This window comes from Acanthamoeba castellanii, assembly GCF_000313135.1.
Source record: "Acanthamoeba castellanii str. Neff unplaced genomic scaffold scf7180000084770, whole genome shotgun sequence".
NCBI classification, from domain to species: domain Eukaryota; phylum Discosea; order Longamoebia; family Acanthamoebidae; genus Acanthamoeba; species Acanthamoeba castellanii.
Window position 1 is genome coordinate 396,746 of NW_004457532.1, and position 13,431 is coordinate 410,176.

Here is a 13,431-nt window from a genome sequence, read left to right on the forward strand (position 1 = left end):
GATGGTCGGCTTTTGTTGTGTGGTCAGTTTCGCTCTCACGAGGTGTGAGGGTCGATGAGGCCCAGGAGACACCACACGGCGGGAAAGAGGAGGAGAGCCACGGAGGCGTAGACCATGACCGGCGACAGGTAGTGGCGGGCGATGTGGCCCTTCTCCAGGTTGTACCGCACTGTCTGGCGGATGGCCTTCTCCAGGCCGTACGCGGGCTCGAACCCGAGCCGCTTGCGCGCCTTCGCGTTCGAGTACGTCCTGTTCTCCGCCATGCGCGTCACTATGTGTGTGTCGTGTGTGTGTGTCGTGTATGTGTCGTGTGTGTGTCGTGTGTCAATGATAAGGTGACGCGCTAGCTCGACTCAAATCTGTATGCGCACCGGTTGAGACCTGGTACATGAACGTCCGCTGCTTGCCCCGGTTCATGATGGGCGCCAGGAGGGCGGTGGCGAGCTTGACCACTGGGAAGGGCAGGTGGAGGAAGGGCTTCGCCCGGCCCAGCTCCTCGCTGATGACCTCGATCCAGCGCTGGTACGTGAGGCCCTCGTCCGGGCAGAGAATGAACGTGTCGTCCCTGCACACCTCCCGCCTCTCGATCGCCTTCACAATGCCTTGCACCACGTCTGTCCCCGCATGCCCTTGTCAAGGAATGCACACATCGCACACACCGCACACACCGCACACGCACGACCGCACGACCGCACGACCGCACAAGCACGCCGGACAAAATCGAGTACCGTCGACGTGGGTGTACATGAGCTGGGCTTGGCCGCTGCCGGGGATGAAGCACAGGAGGCCCGAGTTGATCATTTCCATGAGCTCGTAGATGGTGAAGAAGTCGCCCGGCCCCAACACTCCTGCGTCGCAACCAGGGGAAGAGGTCGGTGAGCTCATGCGTGTGCGGTGGTGTGCGGTGGTGTGTGTGTGTGTGTGTGTGTGTGTGGTGTGTGTGTGTGTGTGTGTACCGGTAGGTCGCAGGATGATGTGGTCCACGCCAAGGCGCTCCGACACTTCGCGCACCACCTTCTCCGCTTCGACCTTGCTCCGCCCGTACTCATACACCGGCCGCAGCTCCGTTTGCTCATCGCCCGGCGGCTTCTCCACACCGCCCAGCGCTGTGCGTGATCGGGGGTGTTTAAAAATAAATACAAATATAAACCGTAAATAAAATAAAATAACATAAATAACAAAATAAACACAACAAAATGAAGAAAAGGGTCAGGGCTGCACTCTCTGTGCTGGAAATGTAGATGAAGGTGCCCCCGCGGCCCCGCCGGGCGTCGGCGAACGCACTCAGCAGGTTCCGGGTCCCCTCGACGTTGGTCTGGTACAGCGCGGCCACCTTTTGATGCCGTTGTCAGCGACCGCGCAAGATAGCTGAGCGTTGGGCGCTGGATGGTTGGTTGGTTGGTAAAGGCGTACGTCCTGTGGGTAGAAGTCCATCATGGCGGCGAGGTGCACCACGACGTCCACTCCCCGCACGGCCTCGGCCAGCGACGCGGGGCTGTCGAGTGCTGCCCTGCGCACTTCAACCGCTGGCAGTGGACCAAAGACGTTCAACAAGCGAGCCACAAGGGGGCGGTGTGGTTGGACCGGGGGGAGGGGGCGGTACCGGGAGGAAAGTGGGCGCAGTTGCTGGAGGCACGCACGAGGCCCACCACGGTGCGGACCTCATCGTTGAGCTGCACGAGTCGTTGGAGGAGGTGCGACCCGATGAAGCCCGTGCCACCCGTCACCAACACCACCAACCCCTCCCCTTTGCCATCATAGTCTCTCACTGGCGCCAGCATTGTAAAAATGTGCAAATAAAAACGGGCAAAAAAGGAAAAATCAAAAATCAAATAAAAACAATTTTATTAATAATTGCTCACCGCCTACGGCGGTGATTCATATTACCTATCGGTTCGAGCCACTCTGTATGTTTAATCATTTATTCTTTTTAGTTACCGTGTAACGAAATACAAGAAAATAAAAGATTAAACAAGTCCTCGTATTGTTAGTTCTCTTTTTTCTCCTCATTCGTGCTGTATCGTCCATCGTGCGGACCCGCCGTGCGATCAGCCACTATCAACTATGTCATCTCCCGTCTCAGCCGCCGAGTTCCAGCAGCTGAAGGAGGCCTTCAACACCCTCGCCAAACGGATAGGCAAGGAGAAGGTCAACGACGAAGAGACTGACGAACCCACGGACGAACACGAACCAGAGAAGGACGGGTCGCGTAACCAGCACTCGAGCTCTTCCAGCTCGAGCGCAGGAAAGAAGCCTTCCCGTCCAGCGCGCCGCGAGGCCACCAGCGACGACGAGGGGGACACCCAGGTAAATCTGGACGCCCTCGATCCAGAACTCGAGTCGCAGTTTGACAACATCAAACACCTCGCCAACGGACACGCCGCCGGCCTTACCAAGTTCCCCTCCAACAAAGGGAACAACTTCAGCAAGGAAGACAAGGCGCACGTCGCGCAACTCCAGAAGTGCTACAAAGCACTCAAGGTGGTCATCAGGATCTGCGTCACAGGGGTCAACCGTCACCCCAAGGCCACCAACCACTTCGACACCGCGCTCACCGCCGCCCTCTGGGGCATCCACAGCATCCTCACCACCCACCAAGACCTCTACTTCAAAGGGGTCATGGGCAACAACTTCAAGATCTGGCGCTCGCTGAACGCCAGAGGCGTCTCGGCCAAAGAACACAAGCTCGCAGTGGAGGCCATGCAGTTCTCAGCCACCATCACCATGGCCAAACCTCGGGGTCACGTCAACACGAGCCTGAACTCAGCCAAGTACACCAACAACAACAACCACCAATTCAACCCCAGTGGCCAACACCAGAAGAACAGGAGAGGCGGCCGCGGTACGAGCAGTGGGGCCCCTGCTTTGGAATAAGTGCGACGGACAGCAGGAGCCCTCCTCCCTCAGGGAAGGCACCCACCCATCAGATCGCCAGGCGCCACGCCCACAAACCAAACCCAGATCTTCATGTCCTCCCGCCCTCTTCCCCACGCGCCATGCACACCGGGTGTGAGCACATCAATGGTAGCCCTCTATGTACCTCCCCACCGTCACCATTGACCAGAACCAGCGACCAATGTTCTTCCTCACCAAGAGCTTCCCATCTCAATGAACCCAGACCCAGCCCTTCCCCTCAACGCGTGTCCGTCGCCTTACCCACCACTCTCCACCGCACCAACGCCAGCTCGCCCAAGCGTAGTGCAAGCCTTCCGCAGTCGCCTGCTTCAATGGCGACAAGCCAGAGCGTCGGAGACCCTCCTCCAATGGGCAAGCCACGGCTTCCATATCCCGATCAAGTTTCCCCCCACCCTGTGCCACCTCAGGAACCACCACATGGACAACCTCCAAGCGGCATTCCTGGACGAGGAGATCGCTCACCTACTCCACGAGAAGGCAATCCACCTGCTCGGCCTAGGAGAGAAGGCGATGATCTCCCCCCTCGGCGTGGTCACGAAGAAGAACAGCAAGTTCTGGCCGATCGTTGACATGCACTTCATCAATGAATTCTTCAACATGCCCAAGTTCAAGTTCAAGGGACTCAACGAACTGGCGACAATGGTGTGGGCCAACGTAAGGGTCAGTGTGGTTGGGGCGCGATTTCATTGTGTGTGACCCTTACGTTGGCCCACACCATCAGCCACCATCGTTGCCCCAGTTTGGCACGGCTGTTGCTGGTGGAGCGACCTCACCAACGTCACCACTGACACGCTGGTGGAGATACCAACCACTGCTGAGTCATTCATTGGCGACTTTGACACACTACCAGAACTGCTATGGAACAAGAAGTGGGTCTGGATGGCCTTTTGGATCTCTGGTGCACCCAGACCAGAGGCTGGTCGGCCAACGCTGTCAACGTGCTGACCGCGGCACTGGCCACATCAACGTGGCGCAAGTATCATGGGTACCTCCTGCGATTCTGCGACTTCTGCTGGGAACGCAAGATCTCATTCCCCCCACGCCCTCACGTCGCTGTCGCAGCCACAGCCAACTTCGTCAAGGCGGCCACACGCTCAACACAGCGACCAACCTCCACTATCAACTCCATCCTGGCAGCTGTAGCAGCGCTCTACGAACCCCTAAACCTCTTCCCAACAAGAGACCCACTCATCACTCAACTGCAGAAGGGAATCATCCACACACGAACAAAGCAACCAATAGCCACAAGCCCATCATTTGACCCATCAGCAATCAGGACCTCTTCCACCGATGGGGAGAGCAACCTACAAAATCCCAACTTCAGGCCAAGCTACTCGCCCTCCTATGCCTCCTCAGGGCCTTCAGGGTATCAGCAACAGCACTCCCATACTTCAACGCCGTGAGCCGAGCCTCAACCAACAAGAAGCTCGTCGTCCCCGTCATCGGCTACAAGAACAACCCCTGGGAGAGGGCAACACAGTCACCATCTTCCAATCATCAGACGAACGATGCTGCCCCATCACAACGTTCAAGGACTGGAAGACGCGCACACGCGCCATCCGCGCCAGCGCACGCGACTGCCGACTCCTCTTCACACTAGAAAGCCCCACCGCCAGCTTCGTCCAGACGAGTGCGCGACAATCCTGCGCGACACAGCACGGGAAGCGGGTCTAGACGTCGCAATCTTCACACCGAAGACCTTCCGCAAGACGGGTGTACGGACCGGCCTCGACGCCGGCATCCAACCAGACGCCATCCTCAACCTGGGCGGATGGGCAAGCGCCAAGACGTTCTGGCACCACTACATCTCATGCTCCATTCCTGACAACTACACCGACCTCATATTCAACATCAACTCCCCATCGCCACCACCGTGACACTGGCTGTCTCTGTACAAACATACAGAGTGGCTCAAACCAATAGGTAATATGAATCACCGCCATAGGCAGTGATACAGATTATCAGTAGGGAGAGCCACTCTGTATAGTAACCCACCCACCATCCCCACGGCGGCACAGCGCAAGCGAGGAGAAGAGAACTAACAATACGAGGACTTGTTTAATCTTTTATTTTCTTGTATTTCGTTACACGGTAACTAAAAAGAATAAATGATTAAACATACAGAGTGGCTCTCCCTACCGATAATCTGTAATTAATTAGCTGGCGTACGCGTACAAGTCCCTTTCTGCTGCAGGGAAGGAGCTTAGAGGGTGGCGAAGTAGTCATCGAGGATGTCCAGCATTGCGGTGAACGAGGGCCGCTGGCTGGCTCGCTCCTGCCAACAGTCCCGCATGAGCTTGGCCACCACCTTGATGGGCACATGCAACGGCAGCAGACACCGGGCTTAGTTCATGAACGGGCACAAGAGAGGGCGCCATCGGAGGGGGAGGGGAGAGATAAGGGTTGTATACCTCCGGACACGAGGGCGAGATGGGAAGGGTCTGCTTGTCCTGGGCCACCTTGAAGGCCACCGTGAGCTCGTCGTCACCTTCGAACGGCTCCTTCCGCTCCCACAGCTCCCACAACAAGACGCCTGTTGTTGTGCGTTGTGTGTTGCGCGCGTCAGCATTCATCAGTGGCCTTCAAACCCCCCCCCGCTGTGAGCTGTGGTGTGTCGTACCAAAGGCCCAGGCGTCGCTCCCCTCCGAAAACTTGTGCATCATCGCCTCCGGACTCATGTACCGCACTACGCCACCACGCAACGCAACGCAACACAACACAACGCGATGAGATATGTATGATTCAGAGTCAGAGGCGGGGACGCGGCGGGCGTACCGGGGCCGAGGAAGGTCTGGGTGGCGCTCTGGGCGTAGACCTGCTCCTTGGGCTTGAAGTGGCAGAAGGCAAAGTCGTTGACGTAGGCACGACACCCGTCGCCGACGAGGATGTTGCGCGATGCGATCCGCGAGTGGAGAATGCCCTCCTTGTGCAGGTGGTGAATGCCGGCGGCGGTCTCCTTGGCCATCTTGACGAAGGCCTTCCACGGGAGGTCGGCACGCGTGGGTCCGCGCAACACGCTCTCCAGACTGCCGAACCGGTAGTACTGCGACACCACACATACGTTGGGCAGCTCGCTGTGTGTGTGTCGTGTTGTGTGTGTGTCGTGTGTGTGTCGTGTGTGTGTCGTGTGTGTGTCGTGTGTGTCGTGTGAGCAGTGGGCACACGCACGACACGCGCACGCACGCACAGGCACTGGGCGCCACAGTACCAGCAGGCGCCGACAAAGTTGGCGAGTGAGGGGTGGTGGGACAGGAGGGTCATCGCGGCGGCCTCCTTCTTAAACAGCTCCACCATGCCGCTCGTCATGTCCGCAGCGTCGTCCAGCTTCTTCACCGCCACGATCGTGCCGCGCCACCACGCCTACAGGCGCAACACACACACACGTGGAATGTTGCGGAATGTCAGTCACAACACGCATTGTGGCACAGTGATGAGAGGTCGGTACCTTGTAGACGGTGCCGTAGCTGCCGGAGCCGATCTTGGAGATGATGTGGAGCTCGTCGAAGCGGATCTCTTTGAACTTCTCCTGGGCCTTGTCCTCGTCAGACTTGCGCTTCTCCTCCTGGCCCTGGCCCTCGACCTGGGGGCTGGCCTCCCTCCCGCCCTTCACCAGCGCCCCCGGGAACGGAGCCGGCACCGCGCCCGGCACCTCAAAGTACCCTCCATCGTCGGCCTGCGCAGTGGGCGCTGGTGCGGCCGGCGACTGCGCCTGCGGTTGGGCCACAGGCGCCTGTGCAGGCGCAGGCGGAGCGAAAGAAGGGGATGACGACGTCGACGAAGCTGGATCGAACTGCTGTTGGCCCGCCTGTGGGTGGTGCGACGCCAGGCTCCACGATTGCTGCTGTTGCTGTGGCTGTGGCTGGTGTTGTTGTTGGGGTTGCGATTGCTCGTGGTAGGCTGTGGGTGGCGTCATGCCACTGGGGGAAGAGTGGTAGGCCTGCGCTGGATTCGAGAACATGCCGGGGTCGGGCATCGCGAAGTACTGCGAGGCGTCGGCGTACTGCGGGCCGGGCGACGGGAACGACAGCGGCTCCTGCGGCTGCGGCTGCGGGGACTGCGAGTACGGGTACTGAGCGTAGGGGGCCGGCGGCAGGCCGTACGACGGAACCGGTGGCCTGGAGTACGCGGCCGCAGGGTCGTAGGGCTGCTGGTGCGGATAGGGCGCCGGCGCCGAGAGCGGGTACACGGGAGTCGGGGCCGGGGCGCTGCCGCAGGAGCCGTAGGGCGAGTCGGTACACGGCGCAGGGTAGGCGGCGGGTCCGGAGGCGTAGGGCGCGGGCTGCTGGGCGTAGGCCATCGCCGATGACGGGCACGCCGAACAGGGCGGGCACATTTCGCGAAATCGGGCCAGCAGTTTCTAGAGAGGGAAGGGAGTGGGCTCATCAGTGAAGGCCAACACAATGTGAAGAACCATTGGTACATGATGGGGAGTGGAGTCGAACCTGAGCATCAGCGATGAAGGCCTTGGCGCAGGCGTCGTTGCTGTATTGCAGCTGGAAGGCGGCCACTTGATTCTCGAATTGGACGCCGTGCTCCTCGGCACGCTCAACGTTCTTCTGGTTGAGCGCCTGCAGCCACGCAACAACAACAAAAAAGAGTGAAGGAAATTTAGTTCCGACTACACGTGTCTCTTTCGTTCTTTTTGTAGCTGGATTGGGGGGGCAAGATACGTACCACGCCCAGCTGGTGCATATGGTTCTGGTTCTTGATTTCCTTGATGGCTTGCTCCACCTGATCCTGGCGAATAATTTTCGGTCCCTCACGCCTGTACTTTTCAAGCAACGCCTGATCGAAAGAGTAACGATCATCAGTGCCCCGCCAGAGCGCCTGTATTGCGGTGCGTACTTTGGCTTCCCTGATGAAGGGCTGCGCAGATAAATCCGCGCCGAACTGGGGCGTGAACTGTGCGAAGCGTTCTTCCAGGGGTGGTCCGTATTCCTGGACCTTCTGGGCGTTCTTCTGGACCAAGGCCTGCGCAAGATATTCAATTCAAACAGCGATGACGACATTGCACCGCATTCATCATCATCATCATCACTAACTGTTGACGCACCATCGACAGGTAATGAATTTCGTTGTGGCTCTTGAACTCGGAGATGGCCTGCCGAACTTCCTCTTCTCGAGCGATGACCGGGCCTTCCTTCTTGTATTTCTCGAGAAGCGTCTGTTGTTGGTGTTGGGGTGATGAGGAGTCAGTGATGGGATTCAATCGCATGGTGCGCTGGTGGTGATGGTAGTATGGACGGAGGCGCACCTTGGTCTCTCGCACGAAGGACTGAGCACACGAGTCGCTCGCGTAGTGGTTCATGAAGTCATCGAACAGCTCTTGCAGCTTGGGTCCGTGCGTTTGAACGGTCTCAGTGTTACGCTGGGAAAGACCCTGTACAATGCATGGAGCACACGTCAGCACACGTCAGCGCACGCACGCACGCACGCAAAACAGCACACAAACTACACGATTACGTGCGTGTGGCGCTTTAGGTACCATGGAGAGGAAATGTGTGTGGTTGGTGCTCTTGATCGAGGAGATGGCCTGTCGCACTTCCTCTTCTCGCTTAAGGATCGGGGCCTCCTTCTTGTACTTGGCCAAGAGGGCCTGATCGAAGAGCAAAGAAAGTGCGCACTTTTGAGCACTGTACGTCGTAGTCGACACCAAGACACGTGCATTGGTTTGGTGGCTTGGTCGCGCACCTTTCCCTCCTTCACAAACTGTGCAGCGATCTTGTCCTCGCTGTACTCTCCCAGGAAGTCATTGAATTCTTGCTCGAACTCGGGTCCGTGTCGTTCCACCTGCTCGTGATTCTTTTGTTGCAGGTACTGCGCGCGCCCACACACACACACAACACACACACACGTCCGATGGTCAGAAACAATACGTTGGGAGGAATAGTGTAACATGCCACAGTGGTACGCACCATGGAAAGGAAGTGCATGTGGTTGGTGCTCTTGACGGCACGGATGGCCTTCTGCACTTCTTCGTCCCTCAGTATGCCAGGGCCGTCTTTGTGATACCGATCGCACAGCGCCTTTGTGGGAAAAGTGAAGTTTAGATAGGAGTTATAAACGCAGGGCTTAACCATACATTGCAGTGCGACGAAGACGTATCAAGACTGACGAGGGGTGATTACCTTGATTTCCTTGACGAACATTTGGGCGTACTTGTCATGTTCGTATAGCGCCATGAAGTCCCGGTACTGTTCTACGAACTTCTCGCCGTACTGCTCGAGCTGAGTCGGGTTCCTTTGGTTTAGAGCCTGCAACAGCCATAACAAACGTTATTTTGAGTTCATCGTGCAATTGCAGACCACGATGTCAACGTTGGTTGTTCCATCCACATTTCCATTTACATGGGAAGTGAAGAAGCTGTTATGACCAAGGGCACGTACCATGCTCAGATAGTGCACGCTGTGGGTCGATTTGAAGTCGCTGATGACCGCTGTGACTGCGGCTTCGTGGATGACCTCGGGTCCAACAGTTTTGTAGCGCGCCACCAAATCCTGGATAGGGTAGTGGGTGAGGCAGAGTGTCCGTCGGCGAGGTGAGGCGAACGGACTGCAAATGAATGAGGACTGCTTGCGGCGTACGGTCCACTCTTTCACCGTGGCGGTGAACTCCTTGGTCGGATTTTTGCCGCAGGTGGCGATCAGATGCTCCAGCTGCTCCTCCACCCTCGGCCCATGGACCTTCACCTGATCCGCGTTCCTCTGGGCAAGCGCCTAGCGACACCACGCCGAAGAAGGAAATCAGCTTAACTCCTATCAAAATAAAATAAAATATAATAAGAAATAACAAAAACATAATAATAATAATAATTCGTAATAATGAGTGTGAAGGAAGGTACCATGGTGAGGTAGTGGACGTTGTTCTCGTTACGGATCTGGGAGATGGTACGCCGGACCTCCTCCTCCCAGGTGATGACCGGTCCCTCTCTGTGGTATTTGTCGAGCAAGGCCTGCACCATCGCATGCGGCTCGATTTAGTTCCGCCCGATGACAATCGCACCAAACCGAGGTAATTTGGCCCGTTCAAGTTCGAACCTTGCCAGAGGCAACGAAGGTGCTCGCCCTCTCCTCGAACCCATACAAGGACAGGAACGCCTCGAATTGTGCCTCGAACTTAGGGCCGTAGTTGAGTACCGAGTCGCTGTTCCGCTGGTTGAGCGCCTGGTGCGGGTCGGAGAGAAAGAAGCTATTGTAACAATCCTCAATTACCAGATCGGCGCATTGATGGCGGTCATGAATGACCGACACCATGGTCACGCACCATTTGAAGGTAGTGCATGTTGTTTGTAGACTTGAATTTGCTGATCTCCTGATCGATGAGTTGCGTTTGGTGGATTTGCGGGCCTTCGGTCCGATAGCGCTCGAGAAGGGCCTGCGGCCGCGTTGCGTGAGCCATACAAGAGGTGGTGGTGAGTGTTAGATCAACTTCTTCCCTAGAAAGTAATAGTTGCCGGTTCGGAAAGAACCGACGTGCCTGGGCTTGGGTGATGAACTCCTGGGCGTCCTGGCACGGCGAGTCGGCGTAGGTGGCCACAAACCGGTCGACCTCCTGCTCAAAGGCAGGGCCGTGTTGGTAGACCCAATCTGCGTTGTGTTGGCTCAGTCCCTGTGTGTGGTAAAGCGGGGAAACCGATTGGATTGATGAGGGTCGAGAGTCAAAGAGGCCCATCAAGACAGAGAGTGATGGAGACCGAACCAGGGAGAGATTGTGCAGGTGGTTCTGGGACTTGATGCTGGCGATGACCTTGCGCACTTCGGCTTCGTGGAGGATGGTCGGGTAGATGCTGATGAGTGCAAGAAGAAACACAACAGTTTTGATATCTCAGCTCCCGAGTCTTTCACGAAGCTGTAGCTTAGTCAACATACCTGTTGAACGAGACGAGGGTCCGCTCGACCTCCTTCCTGAAGTCGGCCATCGCGCGGATGTCGTCGTACGATTGGTAGGCGAACAGAAACTCCTCCGCCTTGGGCACGAACACCTCGCCGTAGCGTTTCATGGCGCTCTCGTTTCTCTGGGCGATCGCCTGGAAGTGAAGCACGCGGGTCAGTGCGATGAGTGCGTGCGTGCGGGTCGTCGACCAGACACTGTCAGGCGAGGGTGGTGGTTGGTGCGACACCTGCTGAGTGAAGTGTAGGACGTTGTCGGAGCGGAAGCGGGCGATGGCCTCGGCGGCTTCGTGCTGGCGTTCGAGCAGGGGGATCTCGGCGTGGAACCGCCCCAGCAAGCTGGTGCACTCCCGCACCAGCTTGTCGACGGCCGGGTCGGACTCCTGCAGATGGCCGAAGTGGGCCTGGAACGAACCGAACTCGGTCTCGAACTGCTGCCCTTCGGTCTTGGCCCTCTCGTAGTTGCCCTGGGCCAGCGCCTGGGCACATTGTCGTTTGCGAAGTGTAAGTCATTTTAAGGTCCGATATCCCAAATAAAATGAAATATATTATTATTTAATTTGTTAGTACTAAATAAATTAAAGAAAAAGCAGGTCAAGAAAGGTGGTGCAGAACATAATACTCGGGGGGGGATGAAAGAAATAAAGAGAGCGAGAAGAACAGACCATAGACAGGGCGTCTCGTGGTAGCCGGCTTGCCGCACTCCGCCACGCCTCCATAACGCTGCACCGGTGAAAGCGGAATGTAGGCCCCGCGTCTGGGTCGCTACAGGGAAGGGAGTACCAGGAATTCAAGGCAATGCCCGATGTTCGGGTTGCAAGGACCAACCACAAATCAAAGCCCGGCAACCAATCCGAAGCTATGACGCCTAATTTATTTTTCAAACATATTGGGGTGAAACAAAATCAAAATGAATAACAAGGAAAAGACACAAAAAAAAATAATCTTGGCGTGCACTGAACAAGGAGGAGGCCACAATCGATCCTGTTCTCGTCCTTCCTTGCGGCAAACAAATGGTGTGGGTCCCAGCCAGCGCATTTTATGTTGTGTGGGCCTAACCGAGGTAACTCACCATTTGTTTGGTTGCTGTGTCCTGGGCACAGGAGCTGCAACAACAGATAATGAAGATCAAGGCCGTCAACGCCCCCATGTACCACCTCCGTATGGTGCGCCCTCCCTTCTCTCTTCGCTCTCTCTTCACTCCGACGGAAACCAAATCAAATCAAAACAACTAATATTAATAATAATAATGCCTTCCATTAAAAATGAATTTATATTTCATTTAAAATATAAATAAATACAGGGCCTGGCACAACGGGACCTCAACAAGGTGCAAGAAAACGGGCCACTCCTCGCCGCGCAGTTGTCGGACCTCGAGCAGGCGCCCGGGGCTGCACAAAACCCGCACGTGCAGTCCTTCCTGCGCGAAGGCCGGGTACGTTTTCGTGCGACGTTGGCCCACGTTGAGAGCTCTCTGATCGGTTCATTGACGCGTTTGTGTTGGTTTGTTTTTGTTTTCATCGCCGGCAGGCGCTGCTGGACAAGTACGCGGTGGAGTTGCCGCTGCTGCAGAGAGGGGATCAAGTGAAGAAGGCCATACTGAAGATCAAGTCGCAGGGTTCCTGGTTCAAGCTCGAAGGGGTGCGCAAGCCCACCACACACATGACTCGTTTGCATGGTACCACCATAGGCTGGTATTTCAGGAATTCACACGCAACGCTCCCCGTGTCACACATATTTGGCGCCAGGCGTTGGCGCAAGGCGATGCGCAAGCGGTCAAGAGCTACGGCGACAGCTTCGAGAACGAGATCAGGACGTTCACACAACAGTACGGAGGGGTACGCCGCCTTCCTTCATCCATCGACGCATTCCTCTTTATGGCGAGCGCTCACCGTGTCGTGTCGTTGGTCGTGTTGTGGGTGGGCGTGGGCGTGGGCGTGGCGTGGGCGTGGGCGTGGGCGTGGGCGTGGGCGTGGGCGTGGGCGTGGGCGTGGGCGTGGGCGTGGGCGTGGGCGTGGGCGTGGGCGTGGGCGTGGGCGTGGGCGTGGGCGTGGGCGTGGGCGTGGGCGTGGGCGTGGGCGTTGTTGCGTGCAGGAGGCGCTGGCCGGCAGTTTCCTCGACGAGGCGCAAAAGCTTCTGGGAAGACTGCACCAAGAGGGCGATGGCATCATACGGGCGAGCAGAGTGCGGGAGGAGATCGCCAAGATTCGGCAGCAGGACGACATGACGCGCCTCAGCATGGTAATATGTCGTCCCTCCATTCCCGCCTGTGCCGTGTTCTTCGAGAAGAATACTAAAACCAGCGTGACCGGGACGCAGGCGCTCAACGTCCGCGACGGCCCAAAGATTTCCCAGCATGGTGCGGCGTTCAAGGCACAGATACAGAGGTTCAAGCAGGCCTATGCAAATGAGCCGGCAGCTCGTGTCTTTCTCAATGAGTCCGAGGTGCGTTATTAGAGAAAGATCAAACGAACAAAGCTTGCGGTAGTGGCGTTGACATTGACTCGCTAACCATATGAGACAGGCACTCCTTTCGAGGTACGAGCGAGAAGCGCCCTCCATCCTGCGCGAGGACGAAGTGAAGAAGGCCATCGCCAATCTGAGGCTCAAATCTGAGCTGATGGCC

The 13,431-nt window shown here is 57.0% G+C and overlaps 5 protein-coding genes across 5 annotated transcripts; 3 read left to right on the forward strand and 2 right to left on the reverse strand.

The window, feature by feature from the left end:
* Window positions 1-35: 35 nt before the first annotated feature.
* ACA1_264890 (NAD dependent epimerase/dehydratase superfamily protein) lies at window positions 36-1,781 on the reverse strand (the record flags this gene model as incomplete). Its single annotated transcript, XM_004341352.1, has 7 exons — window positions 36-271; window positions 372-614; window positions 729-848; window positions 957-1,106; window positions 1,222-1,333; window positions 1,414-1,505; window positions 1,604-1,781. The coding sequence occupies 7 exons, from the start codon at window positions 1,779-1,781 to the stop codon at window positions 36-38; spliced, it is 1,131 nt and encodes a 376-aa protein (XP_004341400.1).
* Window positions 1,782-2,064: 283 nt separating this feature from the next.
* On the forward strand, window positions 2,065-2,874 carry ACA1_264900 (uncharacterized protein; the record flags this gene model as incomplete). Its single annotated transcript, XM_004341353.1, has 3 exons — window positions 2,065-2,209; window positions 2,235-2,260; window positions 2,308-2,874. 3 exons carry the CDS (start codon window positions 2,065-2,067, stop codon window positions 2,872-2,874), a joined length of 738 nt encoding a protein of 245 aa, XP_004341401.1.
* Window positions 2,875-3,333: 459 nt separating this feature from the next.
* On the forward strand, window positions 3,334-4,793 carry ACA1_264910 (uncharacterized protein; the record flags this gene model as incomplete). The annotated part of the gene is made up of 4 exons (XM_004341354.1): window positions 3,334-3,570; window positions 3,825-3,901; window positions 4,296-4,546; window positions 4,573-4,793. 4 exons carry the CDS (start codon window positions 3,334-3,336, stop codon window positions 4,791-4,793), a joined length of 786 nt encoding a protein of 261 aa, XP_004341402.1.
* A 326-nt stretch (window positions 4,794-5,119) lies between these two features.
* On the reverse strand, window positions 5,120-11,524 carry ACA1_264920 (protein kinase domain containing protein; the record flags this gene model as incomplete). Its single annotated transcript, XM_004341355.1, has 25 exons — window positions 5,120-5,224; window positions 5,328-5,449; window positions 5,537-5,602; window positions 5,692-5,959; window positions 6,100-6,276; window positions 6,362-7,273; window positions 7,359-7,484; window positions 7,591-7,701; window positions 7,762-7,887; window positions 7,970-8,080; window positions 8,171-8,296; window positions 8,402-8,512; window positions 8,608-8,733; window positions 8,832-8,942; window positions 9,045-9,170; window positions 9,303-9,413; window positions 9,501-9,632; window positions 9,758-9,868; window positions 9,954-10,079; window positions 10,180-10,262; window positions 10,389-10,524; window positions 10,615-10,702; window positions 10,785-10,942; window positions 11,036-11,284; window positions 11,471-11,524. The coding sequence occupies 25 exons, from the start codon at window positions 11,522-11,524 to the stop codon at window positions 5,120-5,122; spliced, it is 3,972 nt and encodes a 1,323-aa protein (XP_004341403.1).
* Window positions 11,525-11,928: 404 nt separating this feature from the next.
* ACA1_264930 (uncharacterized protein) lies at window positions 11,929-13,262 on the forward strand (the record flags this gene model as incomplete). Its single annotated transcript, XM_004341356.1, has 5 exons — window positions 11,929-11,971; window positions 12,109-12,240; window positions 12,336-12,446; window positions 12,554-12,879; window positions 12,900-13,262. Coding segments are annotated over 5 exons (975 nt in total), but the record flags the coding sequence as incomplete, so codon positions are not given.
* Window positions 13,263-13,431: the final 169 nt, after the last annotated feature.